The 23,456-nt window shown below is 41.0% G+C and overlaps 1 protein-coding gene across 11 annotated transcripts in view; it reads right to left on the bottom strand.

Moving 5' to 3' along the window:
• The window catches only part of trpm3 (transient receptor potential cation channel, subfamily M, member 3), a 152,656-nt gene that overhangs the window by 96,098 nt on the left and 33,102 nt on the right, over positions 1-23,456 (bottom strand). For 2 of the 11 annotated variants that reach the window (XM_077520874.1, XM_077520881.1), the window contains exon 1: positions 14,543-15,152. The exons of 4 other annotated variants lie outside the window; for them this stretch is intronic. In XM_077520874.1, the coding sequence (XP_077377000.1) occupies positions 14,543-14,632 (90 nt within the window). In that variant the 5' untranslated portion in view covers positions 14,633-15,152. Of the gene's footprint in view, positions 1-14,542; positions 15,153-23,456 lie in introns of those variants that run through there. 5 more of the 11 variants (XM_077520876.1, XM_077520883.1, XM_077520873.1 and 2 more) reach the window with 4 other exon arrangements.

Here is a 23,456-nt window from a genome sequence, read left to right as displayed (position 1 = left end):
GAAGAACTACCCAAGTGTCTGGTTGTCTGCAAAATAATAATAATAATAATAATAATACTAAAAAAAACAGATATACTTGTATTTTGTACTGTACTACCTGATTGCATATGTATAAACAGAAACACTTCTTCAATTCAACTTTCCAAATATAACTGTATTTAATCCTATTAAGCCATTTCCCCGCCGCAACCTGCCTACGCACTCCAGGGACACCGTCTCCAATAAGAATCTACTACCACTTTGGTAGAGGGCAAAAAGTTAAGTCTACGACCACAGATTAACATACCATATCTGAGTAGTCTGCTGCGTAAAGTTGCTAAAACAAAGATGAAAAGAAGTGAAGTGGGATGGGGAGGGAATCCTGCATGACTTATGCAGAATTATCCTCCAGTGTAAGCAGTCTACTTTGGTACAGGATGAATAGAGACATTTATAGAAATGGACTACATAGCCAAATGTTACGTAATGAATCAGGGGAAGACTGAAAATTTGGAGTTGCAGACTTTTGCAGGGCATTCAAAATGTTTTGGAAGATAGCAGCTTTGATTCTCTAAGACGGACTGCAAATGAAAGCCAACATGGAGACCTGCTACAGCTTTTATCTTGTCAAAGACAGTCAGACAAATGCATACATTATTTGGAAAATTGTGTAGGAAATTTTGTAGAAAAGTTGGACTTTATTACAATTATTCAACAATGGAACCTCTCAGGTGGAAGACAATTTATTCCTTTTCTGGATGACATAAAATGTCAAATATTTCCAAACATTTTTCCCCCCATACAAAATACTGAAAATAGAAAATAGTCACATGACCAAGTCTAGAAAACAGGTGAGCCCTGTTACCTGAGCCCTTAGGCACTTTAATGTCATTTACAGTCGAAACAGATTTTGTTGCTTAATTCATATTCCACAAACGCAATATTAATCACAATATTAATCAAAATGCAGTTAGCCTAGTGGAGGGTGCATAACAATTGTTGAGGTTTTTTTTTTTTACTTTACTTTGCTTTGCTTTCCTCTGCTGTCTGCAGCCAACCAACTGCATAGATCATTACTTTCTGTACAAAACCCTACTACTAAATTCTCAGGACAGCTGGCTTCTTCTGCTTTTTATGGGATGGTTTGACTGCTTTGATATGGCCGGTATCTAAATATATTGGCCATGTCGAGAGGAGGAGAGGCGGGGCTGGGCACAAACGAATCGAGAGCATGACGAGGACTGAGAGATGGATAGGATGACAGAAATAGCGCTGGTGGCCATGCTTTTCACCGTCATTCTCCACATCCAAATATCCCATTTGGAACACACGCACACACACACATTGCTATATTCTGCATTCCATTTTCCGCAGTAATTCTAAAGGACATTGGGACAACACGGTCTTGTAGCAGTGTTACAAGATTTACATCTTGTCATTTTATTTTAAGGGGACACAAAAAAAGAATACAAAAAATACAAATGGGACACAAACAGAGTTAAAACACAGACTGGACACTGAGAGGACCATTACAAAATGAAGGCTACATTTGGCAGGAGTGTCTACTTATTTGTACTGGAGAGGCAATTCATTTCTATGAAACACAATTACAGCTCTTACCCAGAGTGCTCTCATGTTTACCGCTTTTAGGCAAAGAACTGTGAACTCTGAAAAGGTGAGCTTGTCTGTACTGAAAGGTAATATTGAGTTTTTAAATAAACTCACACTTCTGTTATTTAATTATGTAATATGCATTTGTAGTTTGCATTGGTGTAGTCATACATGGAGCAAGAGACAGTTAAACACTACATTAATGGTAGACAGGTAAGTGGGCGGGGTTTCAGGATGGAGAAGTGTGGGTCGTTGGTGTTGTAATGACCCAGAATTAATTATCCAGATGAAGTGCATGTGATTATCTGAGTTACAGAATATCCGCCAGGATGGGTGGAGAAAGCGAGCTGCTCCTCTTGGCGTCTCAGATCAAAGCTTTTTGTTTCTAATAAATACATTTGGGAAAAAAATCCCTCCTGACAATTCCTGACAAAATGTCAAATGATGATGAAATGACAAATTGGAATTTGGCTGTCGCACTCTGGCTTTTCCGATGACTCAAAATATTCACACACAGTGATCCTTTGTGTGCCATTGTTCCGTGAACTGATCAATGCTTCATACAGTATACTTTAATAACACTGTAACGATTGTAAACCTGAAACACACCTTTGAGGATTTTACCAAAAGGCCCTTTTACAATTTTTTACTATTCAAAGCAACCAAATCACACTGCAAGCCTACAACTAGTTGAAAACAACTACCAAAAACATGGAAGAATGAGGATCTAACTCATCTGCATTTACTTCTTGACCTTGAGCTAGAGAGAGTAAAGGGGCTGAGCTGAGATTCAAACCCAGAACCTCTCTGTGTGTGAGACGCACATGCTTAACCACTACCATATGCTGATGTACAAGGAAGAAACCATCAAATCAAAGAGAAAATCGCAGATTTATCAAAAGATGTCTTTTCTTATTTGAACTTTTTTATGTGCACCAACAACAACCAACTTTGGATCCGCTATGTTCTGATAACATGTAGTACAACTGGATCATTTCTTTCACAATTAAGTTCTGTACAAAGGTTTTTAGTTGTCACAGAAAACAGACTTTTCAGTACTATATACAAAAAAAAAACAAAAAACTATGCAGCCTATAAATACAACTAATAAACAACAACAACAACAACAACAATAATAATAATAATAATAATAATAATAATAATAATAATAATAATAAATAAATATATTCCCCGAAAGTGGGTATTTTTTTCCCATTTACACTTAAAATTGTTAAAGAAATTGAACTACATTACCAAATTCATAAATTTGATGGAATATTTGCTAATATTGACACTAACATTTCTCTTACCTTTTATATCTGTAACTTTGAGAGTTCATAAAAACATCATATAGGCATGTGAAGCCCTTTGAGACTCTTGTGTGATTAAGGCCTACATAAAAATTTTTTACTTGATAATGGTTCATCTATTAAAACTCCACGTGTGCACTCTGATAAGTCCACAGTAATATACTTGTTGAAGAGTGCTGAATGCACAGTCCTAATCTGAATGCCAACACTGGCTAACAGTTCCCCTCATCTTTATTATGAAGCCTGGATACGACTGCACTGCCGCTGTCCATGGTGCTACATTTTGGGCTGTTCAGCAGTTCTGCCAAAAGTTTGGGCTTCGCATCAACGTGAACCGCAGCTTGATTGATCACGCCCGTCTAATTCGCAGCATGGCTTGGGCTCTCCCCCAAAGAGCTCCTTTAAATTTAACGTCCGGAGGGGAAGCCATTTCAATCACCGGGCCTCACACCTCAGCAGGCCTTTTCATTACCTTAACAGCCTCGACGGATGAGCAAGAGCGATTCAACGGAAATGCATTGACGAGTGCATTTACTAGTGCATGTACTGACTGATGGAGTAGCCATTGATCGGCTGTAAACAATGTCGAAAGGAGGCATGGGTGTATGTGCGGGCGAGGAGCAACACACACAGGGGTGGGCACCAAAGTACAGCAAATGTAAAAGGTTAGCTTCAGGCAAGGGAAATGTTTAATTTAGACCTTGGACACAGAAAATGGAGAGATTGATGGTATGTTTTTTTATAGACACCACAGAAGAAGTTTTTTGGTTTTTTTTGATCATATGGTGTGGGATGTGTTCTGACCACCTCAACAAAACACACCATAATGGATACTTTGTAAAAGGCTGATTGTTTTGATACAGTGCTTGTATTGTGCAATTTTTCTTTAAGAGGAAGTCAACACCCAAAATATATTGACATTAATTTCTACGCGGGCAGCACGGTAGCCGAGTGGTTAGCACGTCCGCCTCCCAGTACTGAGGATGCAAGCTCGAGTCCAGGCTTCGTCCCTCCTGGGTGGAGTTTGCATCTTCTCCCCATGCATGGGTCTTCTCCGGGTACTCCGGTCTCCTCTCACATTCCAAAGACATGCATGGCAGGTTAATTGGGCGCTCGAAATTGTCCTTGGGTGTGCTTGTGAGTGTGGATGGTTGTTGATCTTTGTGTGCCCTGCGATTGGCTGGCAACCAGTTCAGGGTGTACCAGGGTGTGCCAGCTGGGATAGGCTCCAGCACCCCCATGACCCTTGTGAGGAGCAAGAACATGGATGGATGAATTGATGGATGTTCTTTGCAGCCCCACTAGTCTAAAATATGGTATTCTGGTTAATATTGTGTTAGTGGAATATGAGTTGAGCCATTTATATCCATCTCAGGGAGCGGCCATTTTGCCACTTGCTGTTGACTGAAGATGACATCAATGTTGCTCAAGTCTCAGGTAACAACCAATCACAGCTCAGCTTCAGAAAATATCCATTTTCTTGACCGCTTATTCCTCACAAGGGTGGCGGGGGGTCCTGGCACCTATCTCAGCTGGCTCTGGGCAGTAGGCGGGGGACACCCTGGACTGGTCGCCAGGCAATCGCAGGGCACACAGAGACGAACAACCATCCACACTCACAAGCACACCTAGGGACAATTCGGAGTGCCCAATTAACCTGCCATGCATGTCTTTGGAATGTGGGAGGAGACCGGAGTACCCGGAGAAGACCCACGCGGGCACGGGGAGAACATGCAAACTCCACCCAGGCAGGCCGGAGTCTGGACTCGAACCAGAGTCCTGAGAACTGGGAGGCGGACATGCTAACCACTCGTCCACCGTGCCGCCAAAGAAAAACATATATATAATAAAACATGGCGGTGTCAGAGCAAAAATAGACATTTTACTACATAAACGGTGCCGGCCAACACTGCACATACGGTATACTGTAAGTGTCAGTGCTCCCATACAATTTCATGAGGATTTACGGCCTTCATGCATTATTAAATAACCCTCCATCGCCAGCAAATCTTTCCCTTGTAGCAGTTTCAAGGTGTAAAGTCGATGTTTAGACTTCATACACCCGCTGCCGTGTCACCGGCGTAGCGATTCTCACTATACATGTTGGAAAATGTGGGTGGATAGATATGGATCGAGTTGGTGTGCGTGAGTGACTGTTTGCGGACTGGTGTGTGGGAACTATCCACAGCTGGAGGTGCTTTGCCAAATTATGCATTTATTCGGAAACTTCAGGTCCTTTCAGCGTCTCATTCTCATAAAAGATTCAGCAGCTGAGCGGTGAGCAGATTCATCCTGTACTGTTTGTCGCATTAATTCAGGACAAATGCATTTCCAAACAAAAATAACGACCCCCCCCCCCCAAAAAAAAGCATAAACATGCGTGACAATTGTTTGCTACAGCCGGTCTCTTATTAAAAGGAGACGGATGTTTTAGCAGAAAAGTTGTCGTCGCTCATGAGGAAGAACCCTAAACGGGAAATGTCTGACGTAAATGAAAGATGCGGTTAATTGGCAGCTTATGTTTTCGCCGCAGCTCATTAGCGGCTTGATGATTTTATTGAAATCATTCTAAATGGGCTCTTTGCTGCTTAAGCGAGACGCCAAACAAGCGAGCAGTGAGGAAGCATCCTGTGAACCTGGTGCATGCCACCCAATGAGAAGGCCTGTGAAAGAGAGGCAACGCCAAATGACAAGACACTTTTTCCCTCCACTTTGATCCAACACTCAAGTCGGATCTGCTCTCCACACTTTGCAAAGTGACAGGAGGAGCGAGCGGCAAGGCTGACCTCAAATGCACTGAGAAGTGTTCGAATATGACTGATGTTTACCTTACAGCTACTCTGACACCACGTCCCACCCAACACAAAGCTGTGAAAAGGATGCATGTGTTATGTTATGATACCACATCTAAGTGTAAATGACATTTCCTGTTTGTATTTTGACACCACAAGATTTTACCAACTTCCTGTTGTGTTGTCTCATCCACATGATTTTACCAACTTCCTGTTTTTCTATCGCAGCCAAATTTTGGCACCGCTGCGTTTGTTTTTACCACCGTTATTTGGGACTGACACAGTTCTGAGTTTGGAGGCTTGAATCTTTGGTCTGACTATGTCAAGGTTATTATAGTTATTATAGTTTTTTAAGCGTACCCCACTAACTGAAGTCAGATATGATGGGCTTCAGCTCACCCACCACAACCATAAAGATGCATCAGCATCACCTACTGAGGAACTTCACAATTCAGCCCCCCCATGAAGTCGTACAGTTTGGAAACAGAGAGAAACTTTCCGCAAATACACGTCGCAATGGTTCCTAAGCAAACAGGAAGTCAAGCATCAGCATATCGCGCAAGACTTCACCAAATCTCTTGGGACTGACTTTAGCATACCACACAAGAACTCAGTTCAGATAGCATCAAAGGATTGACTGAGAGAGTGTGTTTTGCTTCATCAGGGTTTTTTTTTTTTTTTTTTTTTGGCGACACATGCTCCAGAAGAGGAAGCAGACTGAATAAGGGGTGTTAAAAGAAGAAAAATATGATAATAGAAGAAAGGGAATATACAGCGCACGCGGTAATCGTACCCAAGTTCATCAAAGTACTGTTCCTATGGAGTGTCCATATTTGTCCAGTATTTGATTATTTCTACATTATGTCAGATGATTCTACAGGGGAAACTAAACATCACATCACTATCCATTGAATGCCATTTCAATCAATCAATAGCACCTTTCATACATTCAAATGCAAATAAAAGTGCTGAACGATTAAAACATCCATAATACAATAAAAAAAGTCACCCCCCCATATCACCATGATCATACCCACAGACACACCCAAACCACAACAGACACACGCAAACCACAACATAGCGGGGCACAGAAGAACCCTGTAAGGAAAGGCACCCAGGAGGAGTTCGTCCAGACTGAGAGATGATGGTCAACCACCACAGGAAGGAATGCCATCCCAGAGACCGCCGGCCCACGATGACCGCAGCCCGCTCCATACAGACTGAAACGAGCCACAGCTCCCCGGGGCCAAGGGGCCCCCGGGACAACCGCCCGCCCACAGACCAGCCATCCCTCCCAGTGTGGAGGCTCCCCCATGAGGAAACACTGGAGCTAAAAAGATAATAACTACCAAATAAAAACATTTAAACACTAAAAGAAAACAGTTAAACACTATAAAATAAATAAATAAATAAATAAATAAATAAATAAATAAATAAAAGGTAAGTAAGTCATGACATGCCTATGTCCATTGCAAGGTTACAGTAATACAGTGGTAAAGTCATATCCACAGTTAATACTGCAAAAGTACTTGCAACCATAAATGTTACATCATCTAAAACAACAAATTCCTACTCTGTAACTTCTCCATTTGTAACCTTGAAGCGCTGAATGTCAGGACTGATATTGGTTTGCGCGCGACAGTCAAGACCGCATGGCATTAGGAACTGAGGACCCACCATACAAAAACATTTTATTAACACACCCATAATAGTGTAGCTATGTGACGTACTGTTCTTGCACCTCTGCCCTTTCATTGAGTCTACTGTGTTTGATGTATGGCTTATCAACTTGTAAATTAAAAAAAAAAAAAAGATCCCTAAAAGAGGCAATGACTATGATGAAAATAAGTAAAGTAACATCTTACTTACTACTATGAATTGAAACAAATACAATGATTGTGTTTTTGTGTATCGTCGACCATACATTCAATATATGTCGTGCTCCAAAATGATGACATAATATGCAGTGGAGGATCTTTTTATGTAACATTTATTTTTAGCTTTAGACAGATATATTTCTTTTTTAGCAGCAGCATGCCTTCATGTATTTTGCACAAGACAGTGTTATATATGCGTTATGATTGTGTGGGAGGGAGAAACAAAGAGGAAGATGACGGGACAAATGCTTGACTTACAAAACGCAGTGAATGAAGGAGGATAGAAAGACATGACAAAGAAGAGATGAACATGTAGAACTGGGAGAGAATGACGCATGTGGTAACTTAAAGGTCGAACCATTTAAAAGTTTTCAAATAATAAACGTATTCGTGCACCAACCTCTCATAATGTCTGACATCAGCAGCCAGCATTGTTATCATTGATTTTGCATTTGTTTTGATTTTCCTCTTGACTTTTTGTGGCATATATTTATAAAATCCATGACATCAAAGGACATTTTTTTTTTTCCAATGGTAAGGAGAGGTGATAATAATCCAAATTATATAAAGATATGCAGGGTCATATCAAAACGACAGGGGTTATGTGACTGAATAAAATAAGAGCTTCAGAGTGCCAAATAAGAATAAAATAACTTCCATTTTCCTTCATCTGTCAAATTTGATTTGTGTTCACTTGAGCCTCTCAAATCTGCACAAAAAAAAAATCCCCATCTTCAACTTATAAAAGTGTCAGCCGTCGATGTTGCCAACACCTGAAAAGCGAAGCGCAGGCTGACAGTGATGAGATTTCAAGTATCTTTGATCAAAACTTCAACGTCTGTCATATGCAATGAAGGAAATAAGGGGGGGGGGGGGCGGGGGGGGGGGGGGTGAGACGCCTGGATCAAGCTTGTCAGAGCAAAGCAACAAGTCACAGGAGCCAAATAAAGACAACAAAAAATTATTCTAAGGAGAAAAAACACCAAGAAATTAAAAGCTGAAACAAAACCTCAGAACAACAGTTGTCTAGCAAGTAAGAAACTGCTAAAAGGCTAAAGGTGTAAATAAAAGATTGTGCAATAATTCATAGATATATATCATGTCACCAATCCTGTAAATCTGTCAGGTCTCTTAACTAAAAAGAACAAAAGTAATAGGCACAATTGTTGCAAGTAGACACATATGGATAGCCTGATTAGCTTGGCAGCCTTAGCTTGCTAGCACTATGCTAGCACTAGCGTGTATAACAATTGAGGAATGATCATACATACATAAATGTTATAAGAGGTTCTAATTGTCATAAACTAATATACAAAACACACTATAGACACCAACAAGACTGTAGTGTAACAGCAACAATGCAAGACAGTACAGTGCGATCAGTCAAGTCGTGGCCGTCCATGTTGTGTGAGCACTTCAATCGTTAGCTTTGACTTTCTGTCGCAGGCGATTTACTCGCAAGGTGTGAGTTGGAATTTAAACTTCTGCCAAGGCCCGCTTAAGAAGGCCATTGCTCTTGTGCAGTGACACCAGTCAACCACGGGTCGATGGGAACCTATTGTGGTGCATTTAATTACTTGCTGGTACTTTGACAGTATAAATGTAGCGGTTTGACAGCTTTCTGTGCAGCATGATTGTTAGTCACATTACATTGACAACAGCAAAGCACCAAAGCAGAAATGATTTCATTTTAAAATGCTCTGTAAATGTAAATATACAATATACCACAAAGTTTATATATAGTTTGCTTGTCATAAAAAATGGTCGCCACATTCCATTAAAGCACAACCATGTTTCATATTTTTTTATTAGCAAGCACACCACACATTTGAATTGCAAACCGAATACGCACAGAGACCGAAGGAAAAACAACTATTGTTAGCTCACAATAATATGCAAATGATCGCAAACAGAGCCAAGACTTGAATGTGTTTGTAGAGTAAAGATTGTAAACAATGAGGATTTGCCCCTGGGTAAATAAGTGATCAATATCTCAGCATGCCTCAGGTTGGCCTTTCCAGCCCACACATACACGCAAAAACACATACACTCCCACTATCTAACCACAGCATTAAAATGCAGTTATCAAAGAATGAAATGTTTTTCTTTCATGTTAGCAGACAAGTCAAGTCAAGTCAAGTCAAGGCAGTTTGTGGGGCCCAAAAGTATCAGAAGCACTGACTTATATTTACAACTGTATTAGATTCTCAGAACTGAAAATCAACATGTATATTACATGAGTCTCACATGAGCAATTTTGAGGGGAAAAAGACCCACATGAAATGTAATAAAACCCCAACAGTGCTGTCACTGTCGAATATTTTTAGAATGGATTAATCTATCGATCATTTAGTGCTACAAAGCAGCATGGTGTTTTGACTATGAGTGTTATGTTCTGGGGTTGGATCCCAAAAACGCAGACACAAATAAGATTTTAACTATTTATTCACAGAGAGGCATGGAACAAACTTGACTAGATGAGAAACAACGAGAGTTGCAAAGAGGAACCGAGGTATAATTCGACAAAAACACACACTTCTCAGACAGCTTATATAGACAGTGAATCGATCTGATTGGTTGTTGCTAGACATGTGGGTAACTGGACTGACATGGAATTATCTGATTGGCTGTTGACTAGATAAAGAGATCAAAGATTCTTGACATCACATAGCTTATGACATCACATGGCGTATTACCAGTTGAAACTAGATGCTGTTACATGCTGATTGCATCAGACCCCAAACAAAGCATAGTCATAACCCAAATATAACCCTCGCATAACCCAAACATAACCCTGGCATGACCCAGTCATGACAGTACCATGACCCAAACATAACCCTGGCATGACCCAGTCATGACAATGAGAGGTTTCAAGTCCCATGAGAACACAATCACCAAGATTGACAAGTCAACCTTTTATAATGCACGATGCGTGTCATCAAATCAGTGCAAGTAAAATATGGTAATAACTAAAAAGGCTGAGGTGCTTTTAGCTGCACTTTGTCGCTCAAAGTAGCTTGGTGCGTTCAAATGATCAGACAGGCTCACATTTGCTGCAACATTAACTGTATCAGCGGGACTGCCATAAAAATGCACATTTATACTGGCTAAGGAGGACAGCGAAGGCATCTGACAGCCTATTTGCTGCCTTCACACTCACATGCACATAAACTAGAGGGCAGCGGAGGGCAGGTAATACACTCGACATGTGAGCAAAGTGCTTGGCATGCAGGAATCTCCATGACAGGCCTGTTAGATTCATTTCACACTGACAGCTTGACGTCTGCCTCCGAGCATTCCAATACAATACCTCAGTCACGCCACTGAGTGGCTACGGTTATCTATTTTTTATACATGTAAATATTGCATTGAGTTGAGGGGGTGGGGGGGTGCGTCAACACAAGTACAAGTGCTTACTTATGAGGGCTGCCTGACAGGGCTGGGGCAGTCACCACCCGAGCGGAGGCTATCGTCCATTTTGTAGAGCATAATTTGCAGTTGGCTAAAAGTGTTGTAATGTTTACTTGAAAATATTGGAAAATAAACTATCGTTTCCATAATATCAGAACACTTTTGTAAGTTTGAGTACAAGTATAGGCTTGTAATTGTCATGACTAGGATCATGCAAGGGTTATGCTTACTGTCGTGATTAGGGTCATGTAAGGAATATGTTTACTGTCATGCAAGGGTTATGTTTGGGTCATGACCGTGAGGTCAAGTGTCTGGTTTGAACTGATGTAACCAGCATTTAGTTTCAACTGGTCTTAAGTTATGTGATGGCAGAAGTTATGTGATGTCAGAAATCTTTAATCTCTTTATCTGGTCAACAGCCAATCAGATAATACCATGTCAGTCCTGTTACAAACATTTCTAGCCACAGCCAATCAAATCGAGTTGTTGTCTATATAAGCCGGTCTGAGAAGTGTGTTTTTGTCGGATTATTACCTCTGTTCCTCTGTGCAACTCTCATTGTTTCTCGTCTAGTCAAGTTTGTTCCACGCCTCTCGATGTGAATAAATAGTTAAAGTCTTATTTGTGTCTGCGTTTTTGGGAACCAACCCCAGAACATAACAGTAATGGTGCATACCTAGTGGAAAGAATTAAAACGCCAGTGGTGGTCCATCCTCCTGTTGTTTGACCTCGCTCTGTTGTTGGTTAAGTGGAAGATCTTAAGTCCTACCATCACATAAAAGTTAACATTTGTTTGAGTTGGCTGACAGGTAGACACTTTTTTTTTTTAAACATAATTCTATGGAAAAGATGGCTAGGCACAAAAAAATTGAGTGCGCTGACAGTAAAACTTTTATTCCCCCATAGTTACATGCATGACAGTTCTCTAGAAACTCCAACAATGGCAACAGAAACTGTGAAAGATTCTACTCGGCTGTAGAGAAAAAAAAAAAAAGGTTGAAGCAAGGCAGGGAAGCCTCCTCTTTTTCAATAAATGACAAATTCTGCTATAGTCTGCATTTCACACTTGTACAATCTCGTGATTGCTTTGGCATTTCTCACAGTGCCTTACGCAAACTGGCTGCAAACTCCCATTCATCATCTCGTGTAATACTATGCAGCTCATTTCACATTAATTTCAGCAAGCACTCTGAGTAACCACACACTAAAGATAGTTCAGCGTTAAATCCTTCCGCTGTATATTTGAAGAGCCACTGGACACTAGGTTGGAATATTTGGGGTGGGAATACTCTCAAACAATTCCGAGCAGTGAAATTGAAAATATTTTGTTAAAGTCACCGCAGCAAATCTAAAAAGTGTCATAGGAAATGGTAAATTACTCAAAGCCGTGGTGAGCAACAAAATGTTGGACAACGACCATTTGTCCCACCATGTCCTCTGCGTCATACAGAGAGCTATCAATTGATATAAAAAATTAAAAAAAATCAGTAAATTGAAATATTTTTGTTAAGTGATACACAGTCAGCGTCCTAACTGAATTATGTTCGTAAGTGAAGGCTCACCATCTGCTCATAATATGCTAACATTAGCCAAAAGTGTCCACATTGTCATTATTAGTCAGGTTTCCTTCCAACTGTTTAGAATTTTTTAAGCAAATTTACTGAAAATGCGCATAATGGACTTTTGACTTATGTCTGTTTTCATCTGTTCGTCTTTTGCGAATACTGAGAGGGAATTCTCCCGCCGTAGGTGGCGGTATACACCAGAGAGATGTGATCCCCGCCAGTTGTTGTTGTTGTTGTTGTTGTGATGAAGATGAAGATGAAGATGATGAAGATGAAGATGAAGATGAAGATGAAGAAGAAGAAGAAGAAGAAGAAGAAGAAGAAGAAGAAGAAGAAGAAATCCCCACAAACATACAACTTTATTTTCCACCATTGCTTTGTGATTACAAACGTACGTGTGACATAATATCCGGTCAAAATGTGCAACGTGTATGCGGTCTTGTTGGTGTTTATTCGCAAAACCTGTTTCCATAGACAAAATTTGCATTTTCCTTTTTTTTGATACTTTCAAAATCCACCCCCTCCAAGCGTAAAAATTTTTTATTGTGAATTTTGGGCCCTGTTTCTAGCGTTTCTATTCAGTTTTGTTTTTGTATTTCTTGAAAATTCAAACTAAAATGGGTGGATAGAAACCTGACTAATGTCTACCCTGTCATCAAGCTTACATATTTTGCTGTTTGCTTGTACAGCACATAGTCTATTTGCAGTTAATTCACACCCCCAACTCCTAAACAAAAATTGTAGTAGCTTGACCAATATGCATAAAATAATAGCGTGACAGCTACTCAACGCAATGGCAAATCTCAGCTTGTTGTTTGAAATGAGGACGTCTCAAAGACACCGTAAGGTGATATTGACGTAGATATTCCTTTGATACTCTGGATGCTATGGAATAAGTGTCATGAAAAAGCCAATGAAGAAACAGACCATGAACCCAGAGTCACACCTTTGATGCTCAGGATTGAGCGCTTGTGAGGTATGCTGAGGTCTCACATGACGCATGAAAGCAGTTTTATACGACTTTCTTGACATATTTGGTATAAAAACAAATTTTGAACTATACAACCTCAGGTGTTCAACTTCAGAGGTTTATGTGAAGGCATTGGATGCAAAACGAACAAAAAAAAAAGCCTCGTGTGAGGTTGGCGAATCAAGCCACTTTGCACACATCCAGGCATGCTCACACACGCACGCACGCACATTCAATCAAGTGTTACAATGAAATCCTTTTAAGCAGGCTATACATATGCAAATGTTTGACATGCGACACCAGCTGTGTGCTTCAACATCAGAGCAAAGGGCTTCCTCCAAGAGCCTCTCAGATCAGGAGAGTGAAGTGGCTCACAAAATGCAAACATGAATAATAAATAGCTAAGCACGTGTCCGTAAACAAGTCATAAAGACGATTACACAACTCACATGTAGAGCTGACACACTTGCCCCGAGTTGATAATGATGAGATGTGCTCGGATGACACCTATTGCCTATATTTTTGCAATAAGAAAAAGCCCACTGCTATCCGTCAAGGTGCTCTGTTGAATCCATTTCAAAACATGCCAACTTTGGTTTTACGCTGCACATCTCCATAGTCGATATCCTAAACCTCCCTCAGTGCATCCATCGTCATTCATTTAACATCTCGGCTCATCCGTCGGCACAAATCTCTCCTCGTCCGTCTCTTGCTGTTCACATCAACCTTTGACTTTCTACATTTACACCTCAACCAAACCTCAAACTCCACATTCACACTATTCTGATTTGACCCTATCAGATCTAGACTCATCTGAAAAAAACAAGCCCTTTTATCATTTCACTTTCAAACACCGGAACATCATGCATCTCTCCACTCTCCATCTTGGTCCTCCCCCAACGTGGCAGTTTTTACACCGACACACTTGGGTATTCCTGGAAACATCCATTCTTGACCTCCAAAGACTTGACACAGATATTTACAACCTCTTTCATTCAAGTCCGATGCAGCTTTGTGTTCTCTTTACCTTGAGTAGGCGCACAGACGGCAGGAAGGCTGCGTGGCACAGTTTCCTGATAGTCCAATTGATTGGCCGCGGCGCATCCAGTTGGTTCATGGTGCCCACTCTTCTCGGTGCCTGGAAGCGTCCCCTGGCACCAGGATCAAGGTGGGGCGGAAATGGGAGAAGATCTCCAAGTCCCAGGGCATGACCCTCCAGGCGCTACCATCAACCACTCCTGCCAGCGGCACCACTTTGAAACCGTTTTACTTCCCGGAGGAGATGAAGCGCCCTCGTTCTCGGGTCCCGCTACCCGCTCACCTCCTTCCCTCCAAGCCCACCAACTCCTCCTCAGGCCCACACAGATCCACAGAGTCCGAGGCGAAGCTGGAGAACCGCCAGCATTACTTTCCACTTCCACCCGTGGCCATGCAAGAATGTGCGGTATTTCCCCCAAGTGGAGCAGAGCTGAGGAACAAGAGATAAGAGCGTGCAGAGTGAGGGGGATGCAGGTAGAGAAGGAAAGAGAGGGAAAAGAGAGGGGGGGAGGGAGGGAAGCAGTGCGGTGCAGAATAGCGCAGAAGGGAGAGCGAGATGGAGCGCAGAAACGGAGCGGCGTGACGGGCGACGAGTTACATTTGAGGCTGCCGTTTCACCACTGTCTCCCAAGATGAGAGAGAAAGACGAGAGAGGAGGAGGAGGAGGAACATTTGCTAATCAACCTGAAATTAACTCAAAATTGAGAAAAAGCAAGTGTTGGGGGGGAAACAAGTGCTGAGAGAGAATGGAAAGACGGGATACATTGGAAGGGAGGTAGTGCGGCACTGGATGATGGTCAAGAGGGAACTCGGGGAAACAGTGGCAGCTCTCTGCCTGGCTCAGGGAATTCTGATGGAGCCTGAAAATGGAAGCAGACAAAAAAAAGAAAAGAAAAAAAAAGAAACATAGCCGCTGTGTCTACATGGAGTGCGACCTACTTACTGATGTGCAGATGCTCCTTAAATTGGTTACGCATGATATTAAAAACTGGATGTCAATTTTCTGTCTCAGAATCCTCGGCAGCTTCCAACGTGTGCTTAATCTCATCACGATATCCATACTGAGTTCATTTTTATAACAAGTTGACAGGTGTATCTTCCTCAGATAATGTACGTCAATGTAACGTCAGTTCCTTAAGGTACAATCTACACTAACGTGCCCCATAGGACTAGTTAGTGGACTGCAGGCTTTTTCTTCCAGGCAGGAAAAGGTCAAGGGACAAGGATACAAGAGCAACAAATCGAGGGTACATTTACAGAAAGGTGCACTTGAGAAAGAATGTTATATAGGAAATGGACTTTTTAATGGATTCTTTACAATTAGTTGGGTCTCTGAAGTGCCTGCCCCCCATGAAGCAACATAGTAACTTCTGTAGAGTAAATTAAAAAAATTAGAGTGCGACCAAATAGACTCAGTTTTCGGGTAATATTTACACTTGGAAGAGGGTAAAATAAGGAATTGGAAAAAATAAAAGTGACTCAAGGTCGGAACGAACCCACGACCTTCAGCTTGCGAGACAACCAATCTACTCCCTGAACCACACAGATCTTGCGTTGTTAGTATATCGCCCATGTCAGCTGCAGCTGATTCCATGATTCATGGAATCCTCCAAGACCAAAAACGATGTCTTTGGTCTCTTGAAGAAAAGCAAACAGTAGGAGGAGCAGAGCTCAGGTGGTAGTGTAGCAGTCTCCCAAGATGAAGGTAGTGAGTTAATTTTATTTTGCTCTCTTCCTAGTGTAAATCTTAGCTTACTCTAAAACTGCCAAAGCCAAACAACTCTCAAGTCATGATGCCATGAACTGTGATGTGGAGCTCAATGTAGCCAATCAAGAAGTGAACTGAAAAAGGAACAAGGAAGTGGGCGTACATAAAACGAAACATAACCGCAAAACACAAAGTCCGCTGGTCCGCAGTGTTGGATCTGCAGTTCGTGGAACCAGGAAGCGCTTATTTTACATATCTGCCAAGTTTTGTTTTTCACCATCTTTCTTCTTGTCACTTTTGTAACATCTTAATGTGTGCACCACAACTTCAAACGCAGGAGCACAAGTCCATCTACAGTAGAATCAATAAACTTGTCTGACAACAAGCCATCCAAGACGGCATCTGCATCAAACTAGGAAACTCCTCTCCCAAGAGAGGAAAAGGGGTGGGGGGGAGTTGCACCTGCACCTGTCGTGAGTGGAGTCGTTTCGCCACCAACATTCGAATGTCTGCTTGGTATGCAGGACGACATTTCACCAGTCATGCCGTGCAACAGGAGCCACATCGTGACCATGCTCAGGGGACTGAATCACAACAGGCATGAGTTGGTAAACACACACTTAAAATTTAGAACTGAAAAGCCTTTTGGATGAAAGATTAAACGTTCTCAACAAACAATTTTGATCAAGTATTATGATGCTTACAGGGATACTTGACTCACTGAGCCATTTTCAGCAGTAAAAAGGTAATATTTTGTTCAGGGTGAATTTGATAACATCGTTACTTTTCTTCTATACAGTAATTAAATAACCTTGCTCTCGCAAGATGAATTCTCACGGTATTTGTGAGTTCACAAACCCTGGAGAATACATTTTGTACCACTCCCGCGGATAACCGCCGTTCCCGAACCACTGGGGGCGGGATATGCAACTGTGATGAAATCAGGAAGCCAGCGCCAACGCCGGAGCTAACAAACAAACCTAACATGGACGAATGGACGAATGGACGCTGTTATTAATTCTGTTCTCGCAGAATTATTCACCGTTTCCTCGTTGAATGTTGAACAGCGAGAGGCGCTTCGTGCATTTCTAGCTGGTAAGATCTTCGTACTTTTCCTCCCTTCAACAAGAATGAACATAACATTTTCACCCGCGGCCGTGATTGGGTAAAACAAATGTGTAGAATGTTGCATCGTCCAATCAGCTCCATTTATTGTACAGAATGTCCCGCCTTTTCTCAACGAAATTATTGTGGGAGGTACCAGATGGATATGTAAGGCTATTTGCCAGGTTAGTAATTAATAACTTAAAAAATTGTCAACTGAAGATGGCATCACATATGCTGAAGAAGAAGCACTATGACCAATCCTGGCTCAGTTTGCTGACCAAACCGAGAACACAGGTGAGCCATGATTGGTCAGGTGTTGCCATCTTCAGTCAACAGCAAGTGGAAAAATGTGCATTTGCATGAAGTTATCAAATTAATTCTTGTCAAAATATTAACTTTTTTGCAGCTGAAAATTAGTCATTGAGTCAAGTATCCCTTTATTACTTAAAGTAGTGTATTTTGAAAATCTTCAAGGCTTCAACTGAACCAAAACAGAGCAAACTTGCAAAAGTTTTTTTTCTTAGTAGTTTTATGGCGTATTTTGTGTTTCTCACTTTAATCTACTGATTACTATTTGCCAAACACTCATCAAAACAAAACATGAGCATAACACAAATGAGCAACTCGAGATGTGAAACATTGCATGCCTGGATTTGTTGGGAAGTGAGTGTGATCCTCTGGTGTTGTGAAACTCACTAAGGGATCACACATATTCATGATGAGCGGGAATGTCACCCTCTAAAAAAAACTGCACATTGAATGTGAGCTGCAATAAATGTGCAAATAAAAAGAAATCTTAGCACAACGTGAAATGTCCTCTAAAAATGATATGAATAGCTACACTAAACCTCATTAATCGATTACTGTGCTGCCCTTGATTGTGCCACATTGTAGTAACCACTTATTACAAATATCCCAATTTATCTTTAGGCCAGCACCTCATATAGCCACAGTGGGTTTACAGTCAGCGACTGACATTAAGAATCTTCACCTCACCACTCTTCACCTCCACAGGGGACCTCCAAGGAGCTGTCCATCATGTGCATTGCTATTCAGTGGGGAGACTGTGCGTGTGTTGTGTCGTCTTTCTGTATAGCAACCGTTGACTTCTCACCTTTTGTGTGTGAATATTTCTTTTTGGCCGCCATACAGAAGAAGAATACTTATTAGGTCGTGTGTGTGTGTGTGTGTGTGTGTGTGTGTGTGCGTGTTCCTTCACATATCAACCCCGAAATAGGAATCTGAAAGATAAATCAACCAGCTTAATCCTCTCTCCTGCCTCTAGATGGCAGTCTACTAATGCAAAATAATCATCTGAGCCTGTGCTCCTGCATAAGCATCCAAACTGTAATCTGTAATATGAATTGATAGAAGAGTCATTGCTGTTTGATCATTAAATTTGCAAAAATGTTTTTAGAAGCAAACCTCGGCTTAAAAAAAAATGCAAGAAAAAAACCCAACTATTTATATGACCAGAAGAGGGCACTCCACACACGCACTGGGCTTCAAATCAGTTTCAGCACTTTTGTGGGTGGTGAAGGGATGCACTAATTCTGACAATTCAGGCACTTGCAGACAAGACAAGACAAGATGAGATGTTCTCACAAGTGATTCATTTCCCTCACAGGGAAATTAACTTGGCAGATGCACTTTTTTTTTTTTTTTTTGTGTCCCTGAATTATTACAGTTTCATTTCTTTGGGCATAAATCAAATTGGCAAGGGCACAACAATAAATCTGAGGTGGATTTTTTTTCACTAAGCTTTAAATTATTGGCAATTTGAACAACAATCAAGAAACCAACAGTCTTATTCTTCTTTGTTCTTGCGGTTTTACGGACTATGAATATATCCTTGTTACACCACGTGGTTTTCCAAGTGGTCATCGTGAGGTATGCAGATTGTACATTGCACAGTGGTGTGGAGCAAGAGTGAATAAGGTGTTCCGTGACAGCCACTGAGGCCGAGCGCAGCAGCACGTGCTGACCCTGTGACATCATCCATCCGCCCAGTGACAGGAGTGACAGCAAGGTCCTTTCCCACTTGTCAATCAAACAAAGCCAAGCAGTTTGCTTTCGGGGAGACGGCAAGACGGAAAGTGATTGAAGTCAGAAACTTGGTAGGCACAAATATATGTCATCAGGCCAATGATGGCTAAAGGAATGTCCTTGAATGAATGAAGCAGGGTTTTGCTGCAGCACTGTGAATTTAGAGCATTTAACAGCACATGCCAAACTTCTTCATTTCATTAATGGAAATAATTGAAGTAAAAATAATCCGTTTGTGATTGCCAATCAGAAAAGTAGGCAAATTTGAATGAACATTTTGACATTCTTGATTAATTTAGTATATTTTATATATTCACAGATTCTATAGGGGTGCACCCGTCACAATTTTCTGGACGATCCCCGATCTTTTAAAAGCTCTGACCAGCTGATCCCAATTTCTTTTTATAACAAGCAGCATACACCTTCAGTGTTCCAATCTTGTTTTATTGGAAAACACTACACAATATCTGTGAAATAATACAAATGGGTTGTTTTATACACAGTCAATTTCGTTTCTTTCGGTTATTGTTTGTCAAAATTGTATGATGTAATGTTTGATTGTCAACAATGTTGTCCGAAAGGAAAAATGAACAAATAAATCAATCAATCAATCAATCAATTTCGTAGAGTAAATTTTATTCTAAAAAAACTATATTCGGTCCCAAACCAAACTTTTACACTTGGAAGAGAAAATACTAATAAAATCAGCAACAATAAAACGCTCAAGAGTTGAGGAATGACCCCACAGACTTGAGCATGGAAGACAGCCACTCTACCATTTGAGCTATGCTAGACTTTTTTGCTAACATATTGCTGATGTGTCCCGAAGTAGACCAATAATAGAGATACCAGAATTCCACCTGACATCTGCGATATAGTGACAGCAAGTAGAAGTGGCATTAGTAAGTGGTTAGGTTGGCTGTCTCCCAACCTGAAGTTTTATATATATATATATATATATATATATATATATATATATATATATATATATATATATTACTCTTCCGATTACAAAGTATACTCTGTTTAGACAGGGACCGAATATCGTCTTTTTGAGAGTAAAATTTACTCTACAAATTTTACTGTGTAACAGCACATGAAGTAGTTCAGCTAGAAGTTGTTTGTCTTTTCGAAGGCGGAAGGATCAGCTGGCTGCAGTGCGTCAATTAGCCCTCTACAGGGCGATGCGCAGTGATACGAACGAACAGAAAAGTAGTGGCTGGCGATAATGGCGTCTGACTTTTTTCAGAAAAGGAGTATTGTGATGCAAATGTATCACGCTTTTGAACACAAATAGTTTATAGAAGAAAAACGCTTTATTTCCGAGACCCCAGCCAGCTTGCTGGACTATTTTCCTCTCGTCCAACACCGGACCAGAACTCGTGTCACAGAACGCTGTCAGGGGTAAGTCAGTGCTGATCGCACACACTGGAGGTGAGGATGAAATTGAGATTCATGTCAAAAAATCCGAACGATCTCTTTAAGCAAATGGGGGCCGATAAATCGGCCGTACGATCAATTGGTGCACCGCTAATTTGTTCAATCATTTCAATTTAGTAAGGTTGGCTTCTCTGTCCTGTGTCAAATTTGGAATATTTGCTTTTGCCTTACAAGGACTTAAATCTGCACAGACTCATGTTGATGTTGGTTTCACACTCATTGAACATAAGCACGGGACGTTTTGTTTGCGTAGGTGTTGATATTCAGGAATACAAGCTCAGTGGATGACCAGATCCATCAAAAAGTACATTTTCCATATGGCAGTAATATGATCAAATTTCTGGAAGAACACGTGACTGGAGGCATGTGCTGACAAACTTGTCACTTATGGATGGATGGTGGAAAAAAAAAAAAAAAGCTGTTATCTAATTTGTCTGCCTGTGTGTGATGCTTATTCTCCCAGGAGGATGCTTGGGATGTGACAGTTCAATACCTCCATGAATACACGCGCACACATGCATGCACAGCAGCCCTGAGGAAGCAGGAAGACCTCTGCTGAGTCGAGCATCGTCCTCCATCTGGAGAGGGGCAATGATTATGAGCCTGCCTCTATGGTGCCACACCATCCACCAACACACATGCACGCTTTATCTCGGATGATTTCTGCACATTTTTTCAATCTTAACAGCACTTCCTGGAACCTTGCTCTATGGGGGAGGGACCTATCAGGGGGAGGTCTTTATTTCTACTGACTGACACATTTTTCAAATAATCTTTCACAGAAATTGTCGCTATATATATATATATATATATATATATATATATATATATATAGTCATATTATGGAGAAATGCAGATAAATGTCAACTAGTGCCTGGATGGGGGAAAAAAAAAAAAAAAAAAAAGTTCCCCGAAGGGAACGACATTGTTGTGGAGTCAACAGGAACGAATAATGGCATTACACACAACATTTCCCCATTACTTGAGATCATCATAGAGCAGGGACCTCATTTATAACATGCGGGTGGTTAAGTCTCAACACTACTGAGGGGCTGTTTGCATGCCTCGGTAGGTGTGACTGTTGTAGTTGGCAATAGAGTTGGAATGGGCTGAAATTACTTCACTCTTATTATTTTGGAGTGAATGTCACTCTGAAATATAAGTCACACCTGACAAAAATGCATCATTAAGAAGAAAAAGCAGTCACATTGGACTATGAGTCGGATTTTTGGTAGCAATTTATTTTACAAAATCAAAGACCAGAACAGTAGAACTTGGACTCACACCCAAAATTCCCGTTGCCTTTTTGTGCTAATGGCAGCGAACGAATACAGGGTGGATTTTAAACTTCCGCCACTAATCCGGAAAAGGTTTTGTGATTAGTTTAAAATGGCTTACCTTCACTATATCCCAGGGTTCTAGTTACAGTAATCCCTTTTAAACTAAAAAGAAAAACTTTTCCCTAGCTAGAAGTGGAGGTTTTGTATCCAAATGGAACTGGTTTGCTGCTGTCAACACGATTAGGGTTTAAGTCACACCTGAGCATAAGTCACAGCACCAGCCAAACTATGATAAAAGTGTGGCTTAAAGTCTGTACTTACACCCACATTTTAAGTCCCGACTCACAACATGTCCAAATTTGTCTTTTTAGGCCTGAGTCAAATTAAAAAACTACCATATAACCGAAGAGCAGTTATGAAACAATCGTAACACCTTAATAGCGCTCAAATACTTCAAACTAAATGCTGCCACTTCTGTCCATTTACATACAAAAGCTTGTACTGATGGAGGTGCCATCCCTGCTCAAAAAGGAGAAAGCAAGTGTGGAAGGTCTTGCTCAAGGACACTTTGCTAGCGCCTCTGGAGGAGTCACTAAAATTCCAATTACGTGACAACCACTCTACCTCCTGATCCTAGCTCGGAAGGGGGAAAAAAAAAACGCAAAAGGCAAGATGCAAGACACTTGGTGAGTCAATGCAGGGTAGTTTCAGGCATTTGTGGGGCTGCTTGAAAAACTTTTTTTGAGAAATTAACTCTCAAATATGCTGTAGCATCAAGTGTCCTTGGGTTCTTTGAAAGACGCTTATAAATCTAGGCTACTGCAGCATTATCATTTTCATATGTGCATGCATAAAGAAAAATTCTGAACCACCGATCTACCAGGCAGTTAGTTATTGGACAAGAAAACAACTCAGAGATACAGCATGAGTTTAAAATACAACAATAGCGGTGAAAGGAGAACTGCAATATTTCCCCCCCACTAGTTAAATTCAATCCCTCAGTCAATATTGCAGCAAGCTGTGAGCAAGTTTGACAAAAGAAACAGCAAGCGGCATTACTCTTCTCTCTGCAATAGAACTGGTGGATGTGGCATTTGACTTTAACCATTTGACAAAGTGGTAAACTGACAATTAAATCAGTGACTTCAAACAAATTGGTGTTTGGAGTTGAACAGCTGCAAAATGTTGAACACATCACAAAGGGTTAATTTACTTCAAGCTCACTTCTATCCCTTCAACTGTCCAGTCAAAGATGCGGTGATGTGACAAAGAAGCAAGTGGAAGTCCAAGTAAGCCTTAAAAGGAGACAAGTGGATAGGATT

The sequence above is a fragment of the Festucalex cinctus genome, chromosome 5 (assembly GCF_051991245.1).
Source record: "Festucalex cinctus isolate MCC-2025b chromosome 5, RoL_Fcin_1.0, whole genome shotgun sequence".
Lineage (NCBI taxonomy): Eukaryota > Metazoa > Chordata > Actinopteri > Syngnathiformes > Syngnathidae > Festucalex > Festucalex cinctus.
The sequence above is the reverse complement of the archived record's forward strand: the minus strand, read 5'-3'. Positions and strand labels throughout refer to the sequence as shown.